Source organism: Cervus elaphus, chromosome 12 (assembly GCF_910594005.1).
Source record: "Cervus elaphus chromosome 12, mCerEla1.1, whole genome shotgun sequence".
Taxonomy (NCBI): Eukaryota; Metazoa; Chordata; class Mammalia; order Artiodactyla; family Cervidae; genus Cervus; species Cervus elaphus.
The window spans coordinates 41,693,199-41,720,400 of NC_057826.1; the positions used below are offsets into that span (position 1 = coordinate 41,693,199).

The following is a 27,202-nucleotide window of genomic DNA, read 5'->3' on the forward strand; positions in this document are numbered from 1 at the left end:
AAAGATCTCTATACATGTTCCATGACTAGGTAAATTCCTAGGCTAGGAAGCCACATATAGTGTTAAAGACAAGGCTAAGAAGCCACCTGATGGAAAAATTCAAACCCAAAGAGACAGAGCACCTTCTTCAATCCTTGGAACACTCTGGTTATGTCCACAAACAACTCAAGTTGTTTTCTAAGAATTCTTTCTTAAATACTTTTATCTTTAATAATCTAAGAGGAAGGCTGTTAAAACACTACATTCTACGCATATCTGGGATCTGATTGGCTCTATAAAGCATCCTCTCTTCACCTTTTCCTTTCACGTGGCATAATGTCAATATTTAGATAACAAACTATCATCAAAAATGAAACAAATAAAGCCTTAAACATACAAACCAAAATTTTAGTTATTTCTTTCTTCTTGCCTTAACTGCCAAGTTTTTGAGCAGCCCCCTTTCCACTGGTACTTCACTTTCTCTCCTCCCATTCACACTATATTTCACTATAATCTGGCTTCTCCCTCCATCACTTCCTTCACCAAAACAGTTTCACCAAGGTCACTGATATGTTATCACTGCCAAAAGATACATATTTCCAGTCCTGATTTTATTTGAGGTGAGGTCTAAGACTGAATCATTCCTTTCTGAAATGCTCTCCTCTGGGTATATAAATGGGTTGGCCATAAATACTCATTTTTCAAGCAGAATCTTAGCTTTCCCTATAGTCCTAATGTAAATATTAGTAATATAACCTTTCATTCTCAAAGGTGTACTAGTTTGAATGAAAAACTATACGTTCATTGTATTTATAAAACACTGTTCTTTGCCAGTCACTTTTAGCCTCCTCTTTCCCTTTGTATTTGAAACTTACAAATCACTCAAGTTCTTTCAATGAAAGTTGATTACTAAGAAACTATCCTCAAGTTTGAAAGACAGAATACAAATAAGTTTTCCACACAATCACTATTTAAGTTGCACCAAAGAGGTATGTGCTAATATAACTATTATTACAGCCCATTTCAACCTATTTCCCCTACTTCTGATTCCTTTAAAAACTTCAGGACTATACTCTATGAAGATTGTCCACTTGTCACACAGTTACATAATTTTATTAATTGGCAATTTATTTTTATTTCTATGGTGATAATCATAATTTAAAAAAATACTGTTGATGTACAAATATCAGTTTTCCCAAACTTACCTACAAATGCTCCAAATTCTATGTTATCTCCCTCTGCAGCTTTGGAACAAACAGTTTCTTGATCTTTGGTTACAGTTTCCAAGTGGCCTTTACAACTTGGCTGAGATGGTGTACTAACAAAAAATTTGGTTGGTGGGGATGATAGATGTGGTATACTGTTAGATGAATTGCCTGGTTTTTGATTTTTACTAAACATTTTTAAGGTTTCTACTCCATGTATTCTCTGTCGCAGCTCTGGAGGAGAGACAGCACTTGGGAATAAGGCACTGCAAGAGGAACCAGCCTCTGGAAAACTGAATTCTTTTCTCTGGGGTATTACAGGTAAATCCTGACCAAATATGTTACATTGGGAATCTTTTTCATCTTTCATAAAAATATTACAAAGAAAAGGATTATTACTTTCAAGACCACCTTGAGGAAGAGAGGAACTAAGTGTATTTACAACGCTGTGCTTTTTCCATACAGAAGGTCTTACAGGACCATCATCAATAAGGTTTTGAGCTAAGTGTTTGGAAATGCTCAATTCGCGTGTGATTTCATTGTGAACTTTGCTAGCTTCTGAAGCTTTCTGGGCAGTGAGTGTTTTTAATGTATCTACAGTCAGGGCTGAAAGATCCTGCAAATGACCAATTTGAGAATCTAATGATTGTAATGATCTTTTGATATAGTTGACACGATCTCCAACTTCTTTAACCTGAATGCACATCTGTTCCACTCTGTAATGGAAACACAGGCATTTTACAAATGTTAAAAATAAATGGTTTAGAAATTATTTCTGTAATCTTAATAAATGATATTGATAAAAAAACTTTACATGCACTCAAACAAGGTAAGATATAAAATCTTGTACAATTATTCATTTATAACAAGGCATACCTTATGTTTAAGAAAAAACCAGTGCTAATCCTACTGTAATAAAAATACAAGATTTCAAAACAGGCTTTTGTGCCACAGGCTATTTATTCCCACATCAGAGTAACACAAGAGTGTTCAACTACATATACATAGAATTACTATTACCATTACTGTAACTACACAAACACCATATACTTTTAGAATGTAGCAAAGCTAATGGAAAGAAACAAATGTTTTACATAATTAAAGACATAATAATTAAGACATAATTATTTTAAAACATAATTATTTAAAATAATTAAATAGTAATTTTTCTCCACCAACTAGTAAAGAATATTAACTCTTTTCTGCCTCCTGTAACAAGGGTCCAAAAATATTAAGAGACTGACTGACTTACATGAAGTAAACAATTGATCTGTCTCCCAATATATAATGTAAAACCATTACTAAACTTGTTTGACAAACACAAATCGCACAATGACCATGTTAAGAGAGACAAAACTAACAGAACACACTCTGACATAAAACCAGTTATAATTAAAGAGTTTCTGAACCTTTCAAAAGTGACACGAATTCTCTCTTCACTCCCAGAATGAAATTTGTCATCTTTTTCATTAAAATACATCTCAACACACTGCTCTTCAAAATCATGAAGCTTCTTTTGATCTTCTTCTGTTAAAAAAAGTTCTATGGAGGGAAAAGGAAAAAATAAACAAGGACATCAAGATAAACTTTACCTAAAGAGTTCGTAAGATTATGTAAATCATCTGCAACTGTTTCCTTACTAAAAAACTTACTGTTTCTGAAGCCACAGACAAGTCATTTCTACTTCTTTCTTCACTCACAGTGTGATGTCAGCAGAAGAGTTTCTGGTATTTCCTCCTGTTCTAATTTCCTTTTCCTGTGAAACACCCTTTCTCATCTATCTCTCTCACCTCTCCCTCACATACTCAGGTAGAACAATTTTAAAAATTGAAATGGTAGAACAAAAAGTCACTGTAAAATTTTAGGCAGAGTTTGACTACATCTCATGTAGTGTACAAAGTATACTAAAAGTGTTATTGTTTATGTAGCAGTCAAAATGGTTTATAGGACAACAAGTGTTATGGTTTATATTAGCATTTTAAGAAAACTAAATTGAGATGCCATATCAAAAAGCAAGTTTAATGCTAAATTTACTTTTACAGATAACCATATTGCACTTAAAAATATTTTATGCTTAGGCAAATCCAAAAGCCTTTACAATAACATAAATTAACCAATTAAGTCTTCTGAATAAAATTAATATTTAGCTTTCAGTATAATACTGGCATGTGATAAAAACATTTGCCTTAATATACTTTACTTACTTGGTCCATCCGAAGTCTTATCTTTTTTCCTTCTTTTACATATGCAGCAAAAAAGAGAAACTATATGGCTGAGAATGATAAGTGGTGGAGGCAGAACTGGTTTCTCATGATAAGCCATAATAAAATGATAACGTTGGTACTTCCATACAATATTGGAAATTGCCTTCACTTGCAAATACACATTGCTTAAATAACAAAGAATAAACAAACTTAGGTAAGCACATTTTAAAGTTTGAAGTACTAAAATTTTACTGTAATTATGTTCTAAACAAGGATTCAAAGGAGTATCCCAATATAAAAAAGACTAAAAGGCAAATGAGAAACTGGAAAAAACATATGCAGCAAAAACATAAACATATTGATATTGTTGAGGGTCTTAATTACAAACCAACTAAAAAATAGGCAGAAAGTATGATTTTAAGCTTTTAAAATGGTATATAAATGACAAAAACATAAGAAAATATTCAGTCTGAAGTAACACACTAACTGCAAATAAAAATAAGACTCTTAAGTGCTATAAAATAAGCAACCATCAAAAAGATAACACCTCCTATTAGCACAGATTTGGGGAAACAGGCAGATTTTGACTTACGTGCAAGAAGCCCAAAATATAAATACACTGAATAGTTCTACTTGCAGGAAAACACTCTAAGGAAATACATAAGGACTGATTAAAAAATTTAACCACAATGTGGTTTTGGGGAAGAAAAAATTATAAACAATCAGATGGAGCAATAAAAACATACTGGCTTAAAAATCATGGTCTATATCATGGAATACTAGGCAGCCATTAAAAAACTGGAGAGGGGTATTTATTAATGCAGGAAAAATTCATGTTCTGCTTACTTAAAAACAGTACACAAAACTATAAGAACATTGTTTTTGAAAGAAAAAAATGGTTCATATATGCTCATAAAAGATAAAGATGTACATCAAAATACTAAGAATGGGATTACTGAAGAATTTTCTATTTGCCTTTCTGTTTTGTGTATTGTACATGTATACCCTGACCATTGAGTAATAAATCCCAAATGTTAAATTTATAAAAGAATGGAATGCTGAAAGGTAGAGTCTCAAACTTAGAACTGATTTGATTTTGAAAAAGCATGCTTTATTTATAATTGTCAGAAATAATTCTTAGTAGTTTAAGTCTCAATATAATCATATTTAAAATTTTGAATAGTTCCTTCAAAAAGAAAACTGTATATTAAATGATCTCATTACAATAAGCAGCTGAGTAAAATTCTTACTTGAAAAATGCAATGAGAAGATTGACCATAATGATATACTGTACAAAGAGGTAGACTGCTTGAAGAAATGGAGTCAACCATGTCCCAGGACCACAGATATGAGAGATAGTGGAATCATTTGCACAAACTTTAGAGAGAGAGAAAAAAGAATTAAAACACAGTAACTTAGCAGTTATCTGCTTCTAGTCAGTATTGGTATACATTTGTTTGAAGGAAGTTTTGATTATGTATAAATCTGTTTAACAGATTCTAGCAAAAGTTTCTGGGCAGGCAACCATATAAACACAGAAGAATTTTGTGAGGGATGCGGGTACTATTTTACCACTCTATTCCACACAAGGAAGTATATTTCCATATTATGTCTACCCTTCAAGGTAGGGTTTAGCCAGAGGAGCATTAAGGAGAATAAAATTCTGAGATTCAGCCACACATTCTATAAGAAAAATAACTGAACCATAAAAGAGTATGATTAAAAAAAAAAAAGAGTATGATAAACTCATAGTACATTTACAAACATGAAGACTACTGAGTTTAGTTTATCATGCCACAAAACAGGGTTGAAGGAATGGTTAGTGTCTCTCAGATACACAATGATTAGATTTTAATTCCTTGCTTTTTACTGCCTCCACCTGGAATGTTTCTGAAGCTATAACATACCCGGATTAAGGAGGGGAAGAGCTTTAATAGCCACCACAGAGTTATGAGGAGTAAGGTAAAATAAATTCAAGTACGGCAAGGATTAAAATTAAATAATCATCAATTAGTGACAAGTTTTATACAAATATTTATAATACACTTAGCACCTGGTACTTTCTAAGCATTTTACTTATTTAATTTGGCCTCATCTTGCAGCATACAAAATCTTAAGTTTCCCGACCAAGGATCGAACCTATCCCTCCTGCAGTGGAAGGACTGTCTTAACTGGACTGCCAGGAAAGTGCTTGTATGCATTTTAAAAATATACACCACTGAAATTCTCTTTATGGCTGTATCACTCCTTTCAAATAAATGGTTTTATGGGCAAACTGATGCATACTGTCCTTTCACTCTTAAAAAAATTTTCAAATCTATTTCTATTTTATTCAGATTAGTTTGATGAAGCAAATACCCAAGAAAGAAAATGCAGGAGACTAAAAAACTTTATCTAATGCTTTATAACTACACTAGAACCACATCAGAAAAAGAGCAGACAATAAAAACCTGGAAAAGAAACCAAAAAGGAAACCATTAAACACAAAATTTTATTAGGCTGGTAAAACCTGTTTTAATCAACGTCTGATAACAACTGGTGACCACTATGTTACCATCCTCTGTTCCAATCACCTATAAATAGGTGGGTAAAGAGCAACACAGGAATAGGAAGAGAGAGGAGTAAAGTAAGATGGAAGAGAAAGAGCAAGACAGAACACGAGCAAACTAACAAAAGTAAGATTCTGTAACTCAATGTGGAGGTCAGAAGAACATCCCTGAAAGTCTGCATTATCATCTATGTTCTCAAGTTGTCTTCTCGCTCAGCCACTCAGTTGTGTCCGACTCTTTGCAAAACCATGGACTGTAGCATGCCAGGATTCCCTGACCTTCACTACCTCCCGGAGTTGCTCAAACTCAAGTCCACTGAGTCAGTGATGCCATCCAACCATCTCATTCTGTCATCCCCTTCTCCTCCTGCCCTTAAACTTTCCCAGTATCAGGGTCTTTTACAATGAGTCAGCTCTTCGCATCAGGTGGCCAAAGTATTGGAGAATCAGCTTCAGCACCACTCCTTTCAATGAATATTCAGGGTTGATTTCCTTTAGAATTGACTGGTTTGAACTTCTTGCTGGCCAAGAGACTCTCAAGAGTCTTCTAAAGCACCACAATTTGAAAGCATCAATTCTTCAGGGCTCAGCTTTTCTTAGGGTCCAACTCTCATACCTGTACATCAGTACTGGAAAAACGATAGCTTTAACTACACGGACCTTTAACCTTTGTCTGCAAAATGATGTCTCTGCTTTTCAATTTGCTGTCTAGGTTCATTGTAGCTTTTCCTTCAAGAAGCAAGCATCTTTTAATTTCATGGCTACAGTCACCATCTGCAGCGATTTTGGAGCCCAAGAAAATAGCCTGTCACCATTCCCATTGTTTCCCCATATATTTGCCATGAAGTGATGGGACCGGATACCCTGATCTTATTTTTTGAATGTTGAGTTTTAAGCCAGCTTTTTCATTCTTCTCTTTCACCCTCAGCAAGAGGTTCTTTAGTTCCTCTTAGCTTTCTGTCATTAGGGTGGTGTCATCTGCATATCTGAAGTTATTGATGTTTTTCCCAGCAATCTTGATTCCAGCTTGTGCTTCATCCAGCCCAGCATTTCACATGATGTACTCTGCATATAAATTAAATAAGCTGGGTGATAATATACATCCTTGATGTATTCCTTTCCAAATCTTGAACCAGTCCATTGTTCCATGTCCAGTTCTAACTGTTCCTTCTTGACTTGCATACAGATTTCTCAGGAGGCAGGTAAGGTGGTCTGGTATTCCCATCTCTTTAAGAATTTTCCATTTTGTTGTGATCCACAGAGCCAAAGGGTTTAGCATAGTCAAGACGTTTTTTTGGAATTCTGTTGCTTTTTCTATGACCCAACAGATGTTGGCAATTTGATCTCTAGTTTCTCTGCCTTTTCTAAATGCAGCTTGTACATCTGCAAGTTCTTGGTTCACATATTGTTGAAGCCTAGCTTGAAGGATTTGAGCATTACCTTGCAAGCATAAGTGCAACTGTGTGCTATTTTGAACTTTCTTTGGCAGGTGCCCATCTTTGGGACTAGAATGACTTCTAGTCTTGTGGCCACTGCCAAGTTTTCCAAATTTGCTGGCATACTGAGTGCAGCACTTTAACAGCATCATCTTTTAGGATTTGAACTAGCTCAGCTGGAATTTCATTACCTTCACTAGCTTTGTTCATAGTAATGCTTCCTAAGGCCCACTTGCCTCTTTAAAATAATAGAATAACCTTATGCAGAGAATGTATTGAAAGGTGAATTTTAAAATTCCATAGTATATATTGATACAATCAACTAGTCAATTCCATTATGCTTGCCTTGTTTAGACATAGGTAACCTGAAGCCAATTTGAGGTAATGAGATAAAAATACAGGTTCAATAGGGAGCCTCTTGGAAATGGGACATTTTCCCCTGGAGAGAACTATGGAAAACAGTGTCTCTTTCCTCCTGCTGCTAATGAGAGAGTCTTACAATTATAAAGGAAACCCTTTTTGAATCAGACACTGATTACAGAGCACTGGGATGAAAAGGAACAGGTGTCCTTAACTATCAGTTAGCCAATCACAAAGACACTCTAGCACTTTCTGTTATGTAAGTTAATATATGTCCTTATTGTGTAAGCCAGTTTAGGCTAAATTCCATTATTTGCAACTAAAAAAAATTTTTAAATACTTTTTCAATTAATGTTTATGTTTCTTCTGAGATTAATTAATGTATTGTGGGAAGGCTAAGGTTTTAACACCTTAATTTGTGAAAATACACAGTATTACTATAATGCAATTCTGACTTTAACATAAGATAAATTCATACACATTAAATCCTTACCATCAATTTCATAGGCATAAACTTCACCAAAAATCATCCAGTATGGATGAAAAACTATATCTTTAGCAAGAGTCCAAGAAGGTGCTTCGCGAGGATAAAGTATTGCCTTTCTGGGAACACCAAAACTAAGTAACACAAGAGCCATAATCACTACAATGTAGAACATATTGGCCACCTGTTAAAAAAATGAACACTGTTAAAATACATGGGGATTTATACACACAAATAATTCTTCATCTTAAAAAAGAATTTCTAGTATTCCAATAGATAATTTGAATCTTTGAGTTTCTTTTTATTCCTAGCAGTAGCATTCAGGAAATCTCATCACTATATAAACCTGAACATAAGAGATATTATAGAAAAACTGATCTGTGACATCAGGCAAGTCATAGGCATCTTCTATATATTGAACCATAACATAGGCTCAAACTGGAGTCTGCCTATCTCATGTTCATGAAGCCTTTTAAACAAGTATAGACATAATGAGCAGATGCAAGGAACCAATTTCCGTGAAAGTTCTTCCATCCTGAACTCTATCATGGTGCCTTGTCTCCTGGGCTGTGAAAACCTTCTAAGAGGTAAATACAACAACAAACTGAATTATCAGTATGTGTGTCTAAAAAAGAACTGATCCCCATATCTGGTTAACAAACCCTTTTGCAAGTCAGGTGGTGTGCAATTATTTAATTTCAACAAAATTAAAAAGAGCCTAACTGAGCTATCACACAATACATCATTAAAAAACAATTTTTATTGCTAAATCACAATGTGAATTTTGACATCATTACTCAGGAATTTAAATAATAAAGTGAAATGCAATAAGAAAACTTTAATTTCTATCCACTGATTTATGTGTACATGTATTCAGCACTTACATATAAAAAAGTGAATGTAGTCTCACTCTAGCAATATGTAGTAATATTCATCCACAGAAAATAATCTAAGGGGAAAATCCCATTCAAGAGACTACATGTATAATAAATCTGTATTTTAATCTACTATGAACTAACAATAATTGCAGTAATAAATCAACCTAAAGTAAGTTATTATAACATTTTCATATATGTTTTGAACAAGTATACAGTGAAAGTAGAAATGGAAGGTGAGACAGTAAATCTAGAATAGATGGAGAAATTATAAAACATTTACTTAAATATAATCATATAGTCTTGATCCTTTAGCTTTAAAATTGTTAGATCTGCTAACAAATTTACTTTTAAAATTAAGTCAGAGTCCCTATAACCTGTAATCAAAGAATCCTAATACATTCTCCCAAGATTCCATTTTTTTACTTATAAAATAGTTAAATAATATCTTAGTTGACCATTTAAGAGCACTACTAAGAGAATGTATGCTTTCAACAAACAAAATCTTGGGATAAAAGATTTTAAAAGGCAAATAATTCATCAAAACATTATTCATGGCATTTGCTACAATTTGAAATCCAAATATATATCTGTAATTAAAGAAAATGCCCAAATCAAAACCCAAACCTGAAATATTCTAAAATTATACAAGGTGTATTGGCTGATGATTCAGAGGTCTCTGGACTGCATACCTTTTCATGTAAAGCCTATTTGACAATCTTAACTCCCCTACTTTTCCTGGAACTACCACTACTTCATGAAACAATGCAAAATGATGAATAGTGAGTACTCCTTTAATGTAACAAATAGTAAACTAGTAATTTTTAACTAGGGAGAGCTGGATACACTCTCCTAGAGGGAAATAGTGTGAAAAAGCAAATGTAATAATAAAACTCTATATTCAAAAACCACAAAAATTTTGTTTTCATAATGCAAAGTAATGCAGATAATCCTGTACTGGATTACTCAGAAGGGTTACTTAGAAGATAAATATAATCTAGAAGACCAATCTTCCAAGATTAAGGAAAATGGTTTCAAAAATTCTAGGAACAGATTTTTATAAAGGGGATAGATATTTTAAAAGAATTGAGAAAAAGCATAATATATAAGCCCATTTGTGAAATTTAACACAAATAAACACATGTAGTCATATACATGTCTTTTTTCCCCTATACATGTCTTGAAGAATGGAAAGGTTTACATCAAATTGTTAACACTGAATATCTCTGGAGGGTAGTCTGTCTGCTCTTGCTAAAATTTTAAATAGTAATTTTAGAACAAGGAAAGAAGTTACTTTCACAAAAGCAACAGAAGCATAACAAAGTCTGTCTTTTACACCACTAAAATCTGAAAGCTATTTATGGCAAGAGTAAGCCCAACACATTTTAGATTTTTTCAGTTCAAAGCAAAAAAAAATTGCACATTAAATCTGACATCTATATTTAAAAAACAGAATCTGCCAATTGGTTAAGCCTATGAGCAAAAGCAAATAGTGGGCATATTATATCAGGAAAAGATCAGACGTGCTGGTTATAAATTTTAAAAACAGTCTGGATCAGTAAAGATAGGAAGAAAGAGTTATCTAAAGATATAAACCATGACAGTGTTTGCTTAGTGACCATTATCTTGCAAAGTACATTAATAAGGGACAAGGTTAGTGTGATGAGTTGGGAGTTGCACATGACAAATCCTTGCAAGACTTTTTCAGACTGACCCTCTGGTTAAAAATCATCGTAACAAACAACCTGACTTACCTGTTTTCAACATCCACACACTGAAAAGTAACTCCAAAATGATAAGGAAAGACAGAAAAATGTCACCGTACTTTCATGGTAAAGAAAAATCAAAATTTAGGGGAAAAACTCTTCAATGGTTTCCCTGTATTTTTCTTCTCTAAAGTCCTACTTTTCAACATTCTATATACTCGAAGCTACGCCCTCTCTTCCATCCAATGTGCTAACAAACTGTACCTTACCATAAAAGAAGTTCCAGACAGGCTGCTCCTTTTTATTCCCATCTATCTCAAGCTTTTGAAGATTAGTTCACATTTCATTGCTTTATAAGAAAAACCTCCACAGACTTTTCTCTTTCCATGAATCCCTATATCCCCTTAACTTAATCAATCAACCACATTGATAGTTTACTAATATCTCTTATTTCCTAAAATCCCTTATGTAGGACAGGCTCCTCAAGCTAGATTTATGTAACTGTTAAAAATAATGACAGGACTCAAAAAGTCAAAAAAGAAAAATGTGATTTCACAAAGTTCAGGGACAATATCTTAATACCTTTGCACTGTCTTGCACAGCAGTGAGAATATAATAAACATTAAAAACTACTTGTTGAATTTTTACTGTTTTTTAAATCCACAATCTGCTAAGGATATAAAAATCAGGGAAAAAAATCTTAAGAACCAACCTTTTAAAGTACAATTAATGTTCACTATTTTTACATTGTTTTTTTCCTACTTGAAATGGCTTTATCCATCCAAACAACAATTATTTAGTTAAGGAGATTCTACAATGTGACAGGGACTATGATAAGTATTATAGATACAAAGGTGACTAACACCAAAGTTCCTACTCCAGTGAATTTCAAGTCTAGAGGAGAATGTAAATAATCCAATAAAAACGTAGTTTAAAATAAAGTTAGACACAGATAAATATTCTGAAGGGAAGAACATGGGTGCCATAAAATTATACAGTTAATAAACTTTATCCAGTTGAAAAATACAAAAATTTCTCCTTGAAAAAAAAATGTTAGAGTCAAGATCTGAATAATAAAACTAATTACTCAAAAAACCTAAGGATATGAGTATAGATGAGGATGACCATTTTACACACACACACAAAAAGAGCTATTCTTGGTTCTCTGGAAGGGGCTCTGTTAAAGAAAAAAGACAAAAGGCATATATGACTAAAGCACAGGCAAGAGGTCAAAAATGGTAAGGGTAAAGTTCAGAAAGAAAGCAAGGAAATGTTACTACTGGTGGAAACTAGGTAAAGAGTACACAGAATTGCTCTGTCTTATTTCTTTACAACTGCATGTAAATCTGTAATTATTCAAAATTTAAAGGGAGGGAAGGAAGGGAGAGAGAGGAAGGAAGGAAGGAAACCAACAGTCAAACTGGGCAGGGCTTATGCGTTTCATTAAGTACACTGATTCTAGGAGTAATGGAAACCACCAAAAAAACATTTTTTAAGAATGAGAAGTAACATGTTCAGATTGGCATTTTGAAATATTACTCTAGCTATTATATAGATTGAAGACAGGCCAGAGTGCTTATGAGTAAACAGATTACTAGACTATTGCTGGTACCAGATTATGACAGATTGGATTAGTGTGGTGGCAGTAATGATGAAAATAAATTCATAGATTAGACCTGGAAAATTTATATTTTTTTCAAATAGTCCTAACACTTAAAAGTAGCATTTAAAAATTAAAGTATTTCAAGATAAAACAAATAAGATTTTGTAACCTTATCCTATCAAACAGTTTCTTCAAAAGTTAACATCCTAGGAAATGGTTTATTTCGAATATGAGGCAAATAAACATGAACTATCTATTCTCTGATTCAAGTAAAACTGTATTAGTAACATTTTTATGATTCTAAGAAAAAATACCAATAAACCCATGAGTATTATCAGACACCTCTCAACTTACCATTTTTCCAATCATCATTACATAAGGTCCTGCCTGTTGATTTACAGCTAGAAAATCTAGCAAACGCACATACCAAAATATTATGTTAAGACAGTAAATTAATCTTCCAGCCACAAAAACATGATTATCATATGCATTCTCAAAGTTCCATTTTGCTCCAAATCTTAGTCCAAATCCAATGAAGAAAGAAATTATGGCAATTGTATCACTGATATTGAAGTAATCACTAAACCACACTTTAATCTTCTGGCTTATTTTTCCAGCTTCAGACATAAAAATCTAAAGGTTAAAAAATAATAATAATCAATTTATTCCTATTAAAACATATACCAGAATTCAATTATAATAGCACATTAAATTTTATATATCTTTTAATATTTCAAAGTATTTTTGACTGTCTTGGTATTTGATCACCAAAAAAATTCAGTAAGATATCAGAGACATATTTCTTATCCTCATTTTCTATGTATATGGGGAAGAAAGACCCACAGATAAATAACCTGTTCAACCAAGGTCATCCAATTAAGACACTGTAAATTCTGGATTAGAACAAAGATCCCTAGGCTTGGAATGTGAGATACTTTTGAAAAGTTGTTTTACTTTTCACTGAAACAACACCAGCACATTCAACCAGGATCTTCCAAAAGTGCCTTATTTGCAGAAAGTAAACAACTGAATGGTTTAAATTGCTATACTTAGCTCTTCTCTTTGATGTAAAATTTTTTAAAAAATTTTATGTGGGAAATGGTAATACATTTACAACTTCAAAATCACAGTGAATCATAAATATTGAAAAGTCTCCCATTCTTCTCCCCTAGCCAACTGATTCCCCTTCCCACTAGAGGCAACCACTTTTATTATTATCTAATGAATTCTTGCAGAGCTGTTTTATGAATATACATTTAAAATAATTCTTTGCAATTTGCTTTTACCATTTAACAACTTAATTTCTTTAAACATATTAGTAAAACAATATATTTCATAAATACAGTGGCCATGGCACTCAAAGGAATTTAAAATGCATAGTAAGTTATTTAATAAGATAAAGTCCCACAATACCTAAGTGGGAGGGAAGTACAGTGCCTTCTATTTTTGCAATTTCATATATTCTCTAAACGTAAAAGCACAGAGACATGAAATAATTCTGATGTATTTAAATAAGTGTGTTATAAAACAACATATATGTAGGTATCAGTTTAAACAGAAAGTTGTAAAGAGATTTTTAGAACTTTTCTCCCCTGAAAGTCAGGGTATTAGAAAATTTACAATTTTACACTGAAAACTCTGATAGACACAGGGATCTAAATCTAAATGACAATTCAATGGGCAATATAGTACACTTTGCTCAGTCGCTCAAACTGACTCTTTGTGACTCCATGGGCTGTGTACCCCACCAAGCTCCTCTGTCCCTGGAATTTTCCAGGCAAGAATACTCGAGTAGGCTACCATTTCCTACTCCAGGGAATCTTCCCAACCCTGCACTGGCAGGAGAATTCTTTACCACTGTGCCACCTGGGAAGTCCACAGGATACTTTAGAGGAGTGTAAAATAATAAACTACTTATAATTTACCTACCTGATTGGCTAGTATATTTAAAACTTCTTGAGAGTGGCAAAGATCATAAATATGAATGTTGAAATAAAAATCAAATCTACTTTTTGAGACAATCACTATCTTTGTAATTAGGACAAAGTTAACAACATACTAATCTCTATTCTTTGATCATCACTTTTAGAATAGCAAAACCAAACATTGTACACTTTAATAACATCATCACCTACTGAAATTATGAATAACACCTACACATACCCATACACATAACCGAAACAAACAAAACACCCTCCAACTACAAACTAAGTTACTGGTAGGAAAAACTAAAGACATACCTCACGGACTTTCTCAACAGCATAGGTAAAAATATAAGCAATAACAATCCATTCTTGGACTGAAGGTAATCGTTCCATTTGTACAAGAACCACAAAGGTATAAAGCATCAGAAATCCTAAGTATGCCAGCTAGTAAAAAAAAAAAAAAGATACGAATAAAATTGATTATAAAATGTAACTTACTATGAACATTTCTAAACATACACACAAAGAGAGACTAAACTAGTCCCTGTGAAGTATCTCCCAGCTTTAATAATTAGAAAAGTTTCAGAGGGAACTCTTTTTCCATGCAGACATTGCATTTATCAACCAATCATTTATAAATGGTCCCCAAGGTACAAATGTATTATTCTAGACTTTAGTTAACTTTTTAGTACTTCCCACAGGAAGAATTTTATAATATCAGGTTTATGTTCTCAGCATAGTCCACATAATTTCACTTATAACTAAAGTACCATAACATTTTAAATTTACTATAAAACTTCATCACTGTCATTCAGAAAAGCATACTACCTGGCTCCTCCTTCTCTCAACCAAGTAGTACTCCTAAGAAAGACAACTGGTATTTTCTTAGCTTCTGGTCACAGAGGCTGAATCCCAAGAAATGGAAACAAAAATGAAAAACAGTCTTCCTAGGTAAAAGAACATCCCACCTTTCAGACTCTTATCAAGAAAAATTATAAGGAGATAGTAAGGAACAATGTAAAATAACTTTCAAAGAATCATTTCATTTAATTTCAGAGGAAAACCCAGATTCTTTGACCCCTGAACAATTGTGGCTGAGAATTTTCTCATCACTTTCCTTGCCTCTACAAGTCTTAAAATAAGTCATATCCTTGATTTAAGCCATGGCAGGGAAGGGAAGTAAAATGCAATAAGTAAAGTAAAAAAGAAATTCCTATAGTCACATGAATTGTCCACTTTTAGTCATTCATACGAAACCTATGTTATTTCCATTAGTGGAGACAGAATTTGGGGATTATATTAGATAATTCAAATTTGTAATTTTAATACCAGAACAAGATGGAACAAGAAATTTTTTAAACTGAGAAGGAAACGTACAGAATTAATCTTAGATTAATGGGCCTGTGTGTGGGTGACAAAGCAATGATCAAAGAAACAAATTCTCAAACGTTCATCTCAGCATAAAACCATTTGCCTACTTTGGCAACTCAAAAAAAGCCTGACAACAATGAAAATGAAACCCAAAAACATGACAAAAAAATCAAAAACAACTGAAAATTTTTCTTGGTAAGAGAAGTGAAAACTTAGTCACTCAGCCCCTGGATAAAGTAACCAATCTTATATGTTTCTCAGATAGAATCCATTATTCTATTGACATGTATGCTCTTTAAGCTGGTAGGAAAATCTGTCTTTCCACTGGCAAGGAAAAAACCAATTATGTGACAGATAACCTAATGTGCACTACAGTGAAAGAAAGAAGCTATTATACCACTGAAAAATAAAACTGTATGATCTAGATTACCTGTATCACCATGAACTAACACTGTAAAAAGGTTTACTTCTAAAATTGTAATATTATCTACAAAGTCCCAAAGCACAAGGAAATTATATTTGTATCATAAGTTATCAACTGGAAAATGGCTTTCTAGGGATCTAAGTTATATCAAGATTAGTATGCACTCTAAACCAAAGGTACCCTTAAAGCCTATCCTTTAAAACATTTTTCTGGCTCCAAGGAGACCTGGGCTCCATCCCGGTGGTGTAGGCAGTGCTGCTCTACCCTCAGTCACTCGGGGAGGGAGCGGGGGCACCCTGGAGGGAACAGCTGGGAGCAGAATGCACTGCCCCACCCGAAGGCAGGAAGGAGTCCTGGAGAGGGTGCCCCCAACTGGGTAGAGTGGTACCCATTGCAGCCACATTCCCAGCCAAACAATACCTAAACAGGAGAATCTGGAGCAGAGAAAGGTTTACTGAAGGGCCATGCTTGGTTCATATCCCCCAAAACCCAAACTCCTGAATCTCTCCTGACAAAGGACTGGAGAGGTTGGCCTTTTCAGCATTTCAAAGTCAGCTTTGAAAGTCTGGCTTGTGGTGTGATAGGAGCCAGTGAGGGAGAAGTACAGACCCCTTTGAAGGTATGCTCTCAAGATGCTGATGTGATTCCTCAATATGATATGGATGAGAAAACAACACAGAGCAGGAGGAAGAGGAGGAAATGGCAGCTTCTCGGGGACTGCTGACATTTAGGATGTGGCTACTGATTTCTCTCAAGAGGAGTGGGAATGCCTGGACTTTGATCACTGGGAATTACACAGGAACGTGATGTTAAGGAACTACTGGGACCTGGTCTCCTTGGGTCTTACTGTCAGCCAGACATGTGGTCACCTTTTGTGCACAAAAGAAGGATCTCTAGAATGTGAAGAGAATAGAGACAACAGCCCACATATCCAGCTCTGTCTTATTATGACACCCAGGTTCTGATGACCAAAAAAGTAGGCGTGGAAGATTTGTTTCAAAAAAATGCTACTGGGAAAACATGAAAGCTGTCAACTTGGAAATTTAAACTGTAATAAATTGTGTAATATCTTAAGCAAGAGCTCTGTTATTCAATACCACAGCATTTATAATGGAATGACAAGCAATCCTTGCAGTAAATCAGACAATAACTTTGACCAAGACTCAAATCTTATGAAACATCAGGGCACTGAATTTTCAGAAAACCATTCTAAAAGTAATAAATATAAAAATGTCTTTTATCAAAGCTCAATATTACTACATGTAACAGGATTCATATGGAGAGAAGACTTACAAATGTAGTGAATGAGATAAAGGTTTTAATCAATCGTTCATACTACACAGGAACACAACAAGTGTAATAAATCTGGGTAAGTCTTTATAAAAAATCTAAGTAGACACAGGAAAATTCGCACTAGAGGAAAACTTTTAAATGTAAAGAATGTGGCATAGCCTTTATATGGTGCTCAGAACTTACTAGACATCAGATAATTCATACTGGGGAGAAACCATACATATGTTAAGAATATAGCAAAGCCTTTACCCAGTGCTCAAATCTTAAGCAGCATCAGATAATTCATACTGCAGAGAAGCCTCATGAAAGTACAGAATGTTGCAGAGTCTTTGATCAGCATCCGTATCTTATTCAGCATCAAAGAACTCATACTGGAAGAAACCTCACCAATGTAAAGAATGTGGCAAAGCCTTTAACTGGCTCACAAAAAAATCACAAAATTCATAGAAAAGGAGGAAAAAAAACATAGTAGGAAAAAACTGTACAAATGCAGAGAATGTGACAAAGCCTTTAAGCAAAGCTGTTACCTCACTCAAAATCACAGAAACCATACAAAAGTAGTAAATGATGAAAGACATTAGTCCTAAGTATATACTTCAGAAAACAGCCAAAGAGTTCATAGTGGAAAGAAACTTGAAAGATGAAGAAAATGTAAAAGTACTCAATCAAAAATCAAATCTAAATAAATATCAGCAAACACAGTAGAAAGCATTAAAGTCAATAACTTTTCTAGCACTGCTCTAAATGAGAATACTATAGAAAATAATCTAAAGTTAAAGCACCTGTAAAACTTATTTGTTGGTACTGATCACAGATATTGATCCAATTTATTGTTGGTATTGATGCTGAGACAGGTATAACTATTATTAGCATCTTTTTTATACTAGTATTATTTGAGGTTATTTGAAAGTAATATAACTCCCAAATTACATGATATGCCTTTCTTTCTAGTGTGAATGTAAATTCATGTGTTTGACTGTTGATGCCTCAGAGATAAAAGAAGTTATATATTAGGTGGCAATCATTTATTTTCACTACTCCATGTATGTTTAAAGACTATAAGGTAAAATGTATAATGAAAAGCTAAATGGAGATGACACTTGTTGTTGATTTAAATCATTCTTATAGACGACTATTAGTTAAGTGTTCAGGGACTTACTCTTTGTACTAAAGAAAGAGAATCACTCTAAATTTAAGTAGCTGTGTCCATTTGCTTTTAAAGATAAAAAGATGGTAGTTCATTAAAATCCTGATAAACATTCACTAAATCAACAGAAGTCATAAATATTTGTTGACATGTTTGAAACAAATACATCTTCATCGAAAACTAAGAAAAATATAGGTAACCCTTCCATAAGAGGTTATAAAATTACTGTATATCCACATTTACCAAATAACTAGTCTTTTTTCTATAAACCATAAAAATCACAATTCTCATATCAGTCTATTAGAAGAATTCTTCTGAATTTCTATAAACTATATTTTGAGAAAAGGATCACAGGTTAATTGTTAAAGGTTTACTAAGACCATGTGTGAATTTAATATGTATTAATAAAACTGAATGATTTTTAATGTGGTTAAAAAAAATCTATTTTGCTCATACTACTTTAAACCATACCATGTTACTAATTCAGAAAGATATATACACCCCATGTTCATAGCAGCATATTTACAACTGCAAAGATATGGAATCAACCTAAGTGTCCATCAACGATGAATGGTCAAAGATGTAGTAAATATATACAATGGAATACTATTCAGCCATAAAAAAGAATGAAAATTTTGCCATTTGCAGCAACATGGACTTAGTATTATGTTAAATGAAATAAGTCAGACACAGAAAAACAAAAACTGCATATTACTTATATATGGGATCCAAAAAATACAACAAACCAGTGAATTTAACAAAAAAGCAGCAGACTCACAGCTACAGAGAACAAACTAGTGGTTACCAGTGGGCAGAGAGAACAGGAAGAGAGGGACAACATAAAGGCAGGGGAATACGAGGTACAAACCATTAGGTGTAAGATGAGCTACAAAAAAGGAAATATGCTACAAGCATATCCTGTACAACATGGGACATACAGCCAGTATTTTATAACTATACATGGATCATATTGTGAATTGCTATATTATACATTTGTAACATATACTACTGTACATCAATTATACTTCAATAAAAAGAAACCATACCGTGTTAAACCAGAATTTTACAATTGGTGCATGATAAAAGGCATAAAACTTTCGTGTGATTGGAAGCTTTTTTGATTTTATTTGTATCTCCATTTCATTCTTCCCTTCATTCTTGTCCAACAGTCTTACTTCTTTAAATACTTCCTAAAATAAAAATAACATTTATGGTATATTTTCTCACAATAAATTTACATTTACTTTAAATTTTTTTCCCTCCTTACCATGGGAATCTCTTCTGCTATGTTTTGAAAGTTGTTTTCACTGTCTTCCATTGTCATTTGATGAGCATCTTGAGATTGTGGAATATGAGACATTTCAGCCTTAGTTTTATATTCTAACATTAATATGGCAGGTGGAACTAAAATGCTTAGTATGACCTAAAAATTTTAGAAACAGATAAGTTCACATTTTAAAACTAATGACTTTCAAGAATATAATAAAAGCAATAAAAAGGTATAAAAATCCAGGTTATTAGTTAGCCATTTTGCCCCTGATAGTATAGAGGAAAAAAACACTTCACTTTTCACTTATATATAAAGAGGCCCAAGTTGAACTGCTTTAAGGAATAATAAAATATTTGAGTATTACAAGGGTACAGAAAAAATTCAATAATTATTATAGACTTGTCCCATTAAAAAATCAGATTACAATTTGTTCAGAGAATACATTTTTGTTATAAATAAAATTCAAGCCTTATGAAATTGCTATGTGCTTAATTTTACCCTAAATCTCTCTGCGAGTGTTCCATGTCATAACGTGATTTACTCAAGTTGTTTCCTATAAACAAAAAGGTTTATTTCTAAACTTCTATGTATTATTTGCAAAATCTTAAAAGCACAAAGAAATTATAATTGTGTATCAGGGTTTTCTATGACAACTGTATATCAAGGTTAATCTTTCACCATTATTTTTAGTGTATGATTAGTATTTATTATCCACTTATAATGGTCTGTGATTAAACTACTTGCATGATCTCTGCCTTCCATATTTCCGTGCCTTATTTAAGACATAACAAAAAGGAAAGTTTAAAGCAAAATCTCTCACTATAATGAAACTGAGAGTACCAGTTAATATTTTACCCAAATTTTTAACCATAAAAACCAAGCAGATCTAATATACGTGAAGTAAAAATTAAAAGTAACAGATTATTAAGTTAGTAGATATGGGCCAGGATCTAGAATTTTACAATCTAGGAATCATCTTTTCATAAAACAGCAACTTTTTTTCATGGCTGCACAGGGCTATATAAATGCCAACACTCCCATTCCCATTTGTTGCAATCATGCATCTGGTTCAAACTGGGAAAATAATCATTATACACCACATCTGAAAAGAATTCAGAGTGAAGGGGGAAAAAAGAGGTCATTTAATGCCACTTACAATAAAATGCCAACACCACAACTCTTACTGCCCTTACATTTTACTCTACTGGTGGGCTAATTCCTGTTCTTTTTATCTAATCACATACTTAATATTTTTTTTTCACATACTTAATGTTAAATTATTTCGAAAGCATACCTTGTACCAGGAATTTTTCCTCATATTCAGCCTTCCCATCCACATATCAGATAACAACATCTGTGTACAGGTGTGGGCTACAAAAGGTCTAAGCCTTGAAGAAACTGCTAACTTAAGACAGGTAGAATTACTCCAATTTTTCAGTTCATAAGTGAGCAATTTCATAGCCATGGTTTCATCTTGTCTGAAGGATTGTTCCAGTAATTCAACTGCCAGTTGACCAAAATCACTATCAAAAGATAAAAGCCAAAACATATTCAAATTACCAAATTGCAGTTTTAAACCATTATCTTCAGGGTCATTCATAACGATGTTCCAATTTTTTAATATTTTCAGACACACTTGGGGAATTGTGAGGCATCAGAATAGCCCTATGTTTTCAGATATCTACTACCCTATGGAAATTACAAAGTATTAAAATATGTCACATCAGGAATGAGACTGAAAATGTGACTCCAGAGCACTTTCCCCTGGTCATAGAAATAAACGTACAGACTTACAGGAAACCAAAACTGACAATGTTCAGATGCTCTGTTCAAAAAGTCTCTATATAATATTTCAAATAGTAGAAAAGGTTGGTACCCAATAGAGAAAGGAAAAGGCAACGGCAGCTCACACCAGTACTCTTGCCTGGAGAGTCCCAGGGATGAGGGAGCCTGGTGGGCTGCCTATCTATGGGGTCGCAAAGAGTCAGACATGACTGAAGCGACTTAGCAGCAGCAGCAATAGAGAAAAAGAATGTCAATATGGCCTAGTATGAAAAATATCCTAATCTTAAATCCCTGGTGAGTTGATCATAGGATCTCTGTTTTAGCTATTTTCATAATAACTCCTATTTCTCCAAAGAGAGCCCATTTGGGGGAGGGAGGTCCTATTCTCTATTATAAAGCTTTCTATCAATACAAACTACCGTTCTAGCTTAATATTCCATTACTCCCCTAAGTAAACTGTAAAACTTCTGTGAATTGTTTCAGTCTTCTACACATGTAGCTCCACCATATGAAATGCCTTTCCAGTTGAACTGAATTTATTTCCTTAGAAAACAGCTTACTTTTCTTCCTTCTTTACCACTTCAAATGGAAGTTTACCAAATCTAATTGCTATTATGTAACAATTGCTAATTGTTATTATGTGCAACTAATTAGTAAACTGACTTCTGGCATTTCTTCTTTCTTGCTAAATATTTAACTCTTGAATTGTAAATGATATAATAACCTCTTTTTTACATGCCTAGGTCTCTGAATTTTTTTAAAAAAGACTTAAAGATTTAGAAGTGGATTTCTCCTAATTTTACCAATAAAATTATATATACACATACCCAATTAGTGCATGGCACTATAATCTCCACTTAAACTTTTGTATTTTTTAAATGTTTCAAATGATAAAATATAACTTACTTGGAATATTGTTTCAACTCTTCTGAAGTATCATCTACAAGGTCACTCTGCTTTGCTTCATATGCCATTGAACGATAGATCTTACAGGCAACTAATGCTTTAGCCATTGATTCTTCACCATGCTGCCATAAAAAACGGGCCATAACCTGCCTCTTCATGAGGCAAGCCCAAATTAATAGTTCATTAAGTGGATAAGGAAAGCGCTTGGTTTCTGGATCATCAATATCTACAATTTCATCTTTGGTTCTTTTCTTCTTTCCTTCTTCCACAGCTGTATCAATCTTCAAGAGGAAATAAATATTACAAGGCTCATTAAAATAAGGCCATATGACACTCATGTGAGAATTTTAATAAAAAGTCCTTTGATTTTTCATATAAATGTACAAATGAAAATAGAATAAATTTTATATATTTGATTTTTATTACAATTCAAATCCATTTTATAGAAATGTTATTCCGCAAAAATGTCTTTGTAGAAGTTTTCCAAGATGAGAGAAAGAGCCTCAGTATTTCCACCAACATCCGATAAAACACAGTTCTAATGAACGAAAAGATTGGTACCACTTTGTCTTGCCTACTGTTAATCAAGTAAATTTGGAATAAAAGAAGGCAGTTAGGCATTGACCAAAATATCTAAAAATTTTGATTATCATAGCTAAATATAAAAAACTTAATAGAATTATTACCTCATATTATTTTTTTGGTATATAGGAAAACTGAGGCTTTAATACTATATCTAAAAACAAAAGAGAATTCTTACTAAAACAAGTAATGTTTTTGTTTCATAATACCAAGTAACTTAAAAAGAGTAAAATCCAAAAGCCAGAACAGGTAATATTTAAACAAAAATACCTTTGGTCGGTAGGGCTGTGCTGTTTTAATGAAATGATTATGCCTAGTTTTTTCCTTTTTATCTGCTCTATTGCCAAAAGATTCCTGACTCTTTCGCAACTGAGGAGTACTGCTGGAGGTATTTCGGCCAGACCTCTGAAAGTAAAAGTTTATAAGTTTTTACAGATTTAAATACACTGTTATGCTATAAAAATTAAAAATCAATTTTTACATATACGTGTTTATATAAATGTGTGTACACACACCAATTAAAAAAAAAAAACCCAACATGATTTCTCTAGGATTTCAATTACAAAATATTTCTAAGTACTCTTAGTTGAAAACCTTGATTTTAAGACAATTCTATCAATACTTTTACCATTCTGAGTTAATATTTATAAGCTCATTTTAAAGCATATCTATAGACTTCCCCCAAATATTACATACCCGATTATTTCCACCAAGACTATTATATATTAATCGAAAACGTTTCCGAGTGTAGGTGCATCTATAGGTTCCTCCCATAAGATATTCAATAACAAGTCCTATATCAATTAGAGTGATCTTATATCCTGGAGGAAGATTCCCCTGGAAACAAAACATTAGTTTTAAAGAGGCAAAATTAAAAAAAAAAAAAAAAAGGCAAAATTGTATTTCTCAATGTTTCCAAGCCATGCCTAGCAACATGCCTATTATTCTCCAAAATAACAAATGTTTACTTGCTACAGGAAAGCTGGAGTTGCCAGCAGCTACCTTTACAGAAAAAAGTGACTTGCTTCTGTTTGCTTTTGTAAGAACAGCGATTCTGAAATTTGAGGTCCCAACAGTGTGGCTCAGGACAAGAGTATGACTTACAGTAGGAAGATAATTTGAGGGAGGAGGGAGAGGGGCTCAGGATGGGGAACACATGTACACCCATGGCGGATTCATGTCAATGTACGGCAAAACCAATACAATATTGTAAAGTAATTAGCCTCCAATTAAAATAAATAAGTTTATATTAAAAAAAGATAATTTGATCTCTCCACTGTACTAATACTTCACAAAGAGGCAAAGAAAGCTCTAAGTGCCAAGTTATTCCATCTCACCATGGCACATAAGTTGTACTTTCCTGCAAAAATAATGCTATAAATGTTTTCAGTTGGGACCATTAATACTTATTATTGTTTTTAAACCAAAATTACATTGTCTATATTATAGATTACACAAATTTGTATAGCGTTGACTAAAATTTAACTACCACTTACAACACTGTTCAGAGCAAAGCCATCTTTCTAGGGCATCAATTTACAAATTGGAACATAAGCCATTTTTCAGTTTGGAAAGACTGTCTCAGAAAGAAGTATTGGTGAATTTCATTAAATAATCTTAAAAGGATTTAATCATCAGTTAATTTATATATATTAACCAATTCTGCCCAACCATATTCAACATTCTTTCATCTCCCTAATTGTAATTTTATGAACTTAGTACTTTTTAAAATGTTTATACTTTTTACATTTTAGCTACATCTGTGAAGTTTCTAATTTCTAGACATCTATGTTCTTTAGGTCACCAATTTAAAAACTAATAAAAACATATTTTCACCTTAAATACAAGATTTTTGTTTTTATTTTATCTTAAGCAATCTCAAAATATGTTTTATGACTGAAGATGTCATGTATGAGGGATACTGTAGTTTTGTTTTTTTTTAAATCTGACAAATATCCTTAGTTATAAATTCACTTGAATAGGAAATATTTAAATTAGGAAAAATAGGGATTTCACTGGTGGTCCAGGGTTAAGAATCTGCCTTGCAATGCAGGGGATGTAGTTCAATCCCTCGTCAGGGAACTAAGATCCTTCATGCCACAGAGCAACTAAGTCCACGCTCCACAATTATAGTCCACTTGCCACACTGAAATATCTCTCACAGTGCAATGAAGATGCCACATGCTACAACTAAGACCCAACACAGCCAAATAAATAAAATAAATATTTTTAATAAAATTAAGGAAAATAATGTTACCTAAAAAAATAAGAAAATCAATTTTTCAAACTATACAAACAGCTCTTATAAAAATTTTTTTGAATCAGAATATACTCAGTTACTGCTAGTACTTTAGGATTTTTCACTTATGGAAGTAGAAAAATTGGGCTAATTATTATAGTCATCAATGTAAAAGTAGTTAACATAACAAATCTCATATGTGAGATTTCCAGAATTAACAACTATAGCTCTGCTAAACCACCTAAGTAAATCACAGTGCAAATGCGTTTAAGAAATCCCTGGATTGCAGGTCTCCCCAATTACTTAGGCTTTCTGGGTAGAATAAAAAAGCAGCTTTAATGACTTAAAAAAACAAAAATTAGTGTGAAATGTCCAGAATAGGAAAATCCATAGAGAGGGCAAGGAGATTAACAGTGGTATAGGGTGAAGTCAGAAGTAAGGAGTAAGGAACAGGAATGAGGAGAGACTGCTAATGGATATGAAGTTACTTTAGGGGACTACTGCAAATACTCTAAAACTGTGGTAAAGATGGCACTACCCTGAATACAGAAAAGTCACTGAACTATACACTTTAAGTGGATGAATTTTATGGTATGTGAAACACATTTCATTAAAACTATAAAGATAAGCATGTGGGGAAAAATGAATTAAAGTAAAACATTTTAAGTGAAGTTAAAAGTTCTATGAAATGTCCGTTTTATTAGATATGTTACACAACACAGAAAATGACACTTCTATCCAGTTTTCAACCATTTAATAGTACACTCACCCTTATCAGCAAGCAAAAAGTGAAGAATTTTGGAAAGAAAGCATTTTCATGAAGAAGCTTTAAAAATAATTCAATTAACTAAATACAAGTACTTTTTCATCAAGTGAAATAAAACTGTTGGACATCAATAGTTTAAATTGTTATAAATTTTAAAACTAAATGTTTAAAACTAGTAACTCACAGAGAATCCAGTAGAAGAGAAATATCAGCGTATCAAATTTAGTCACCACAGAATGGCTTTAGATCATACGACAGCGTTACATATGCAATTACTACCAATACTGAATATAAAAAGGGGAGCGTGAGAAAGGAGGAGAGATGGCGGCAATAGGCGGGGGTGGGGTGGAGTTGGGGGACGATGACGACAGACATAGGGAGAAAGAGAGAGAGCATTTTCAGCCTTTTTATCGGCAAATCTGCTATTGAAGATCACCAATCAGTGTTTCTTTCAATGCCTTTATTCAATGTCCTTTAAATATCCAGGGAACAAATTTCTTCTGAACACAGAGAAAGAAGATACATCCTATCAATGATCATCCTTTATGGACAAATGAGCATCATGAAGTTCATCATACTCTATCCTGGATGTCCAGAAGCTCAGGTCTTAATTTCATAGACTTTATTTTTCTTGATTCCTAATATATTATGTTCTCTACACCTATATTGTCACAAATTTATCTCTTATTTTATTTTGATCTTAAAAAATGTGATCTTATTGCTGATTTTAAGATGTATAGAAATGTTTTTAGAAACAAATGAAGTATAAATGATTTTAAAATAACACTTTTCAGAAACAAAAATAATCTCTTACCTGCTTGACATCTCGAACAAGATGAAACAGCATTGGATTAGTTGGGCCTTGTTTCTTTAATGAGAAAAAAAATCAGAGCAAACTATTATTTTTCTTCTAAAATAACTTGTTACTTATAGGACTTTTGTTCTTACACAAATTACATTGTTTTTGTTATAGAAATTCTATTCATAAAATGGAACAAAGAAAAAGATATACCCATTTCACACTGTCATATTTACCTTAAACAGGATGTAAAATTTCTTATGTTCTTACATTTATTTATGCAAAAACACAAAAG

General features: G+C 33.0%; 1 protein-coding gene across 1 annotated transcript in view; it reads right to left on the minus strand.

The window, feature by feature from the left end:
• TRPM7 (transient receptor potential cation channel subfamily M member 7) overlaps window positions 1-27,202 on the minus strand; it is a 102,181-nt gene that overhangs the window by 25,171 nt on the left and 49,808 nt on the right. Inside the window, exons 13-26 of the mRNA XM_043920965.1 lie at window positions 26,923-26,976; window positions 23,800-23,940; window positions 23,374-23,508; window positions 22,522-22,802; window positions 21,125-21,353; window positions 19,828-19,983; window positions 19,607-19,750; window positions 14,641-14,769; window positions 12,755-13,033; window positions 8,226-8,400; window positions 4,639-4,765; window positions 3,389-3,573; window positions 2,594-2,726; window positions 1,185-1,900 (exon numbers count right to left, since the gene is read on the minus strand). Coding sequence (XP_043776900.1) covers window positions 1,185-1,900; window positions 2,594-2,726; window positions 3,389-3,573; window positions 4,639-4,765; window positions 8,226-8,400; window positions 12,755-13,033; window positions 14,641-14,769; window positions 19,607-19,750; window positions 19,828-19,983; window positions 21,125-21,353; window positions 22,522-22,802; window positions 23,374-23,508; window positions 23,800-23,940; window positions 26,923-26,976 — 2,884 coding nt within the window. The remainder of the gene's footprint in view (window positions 1-1,184; window positions 1,901-2,593; window positions 2,727-3,388; window positions 3,574-4,638; window positions 4,766-8,225; window positions 8,401-12,754; window positions 13,034-14,640; window positions 14,770-19,606; window positions 19,751-19,827; window positions 19,984-21,124; window positions 21,354-22,521; window positions 22,803-23,373; window positions 23,509-23,799; window positions 23,941-26,922; window positions 26,977-27,202) is intronic.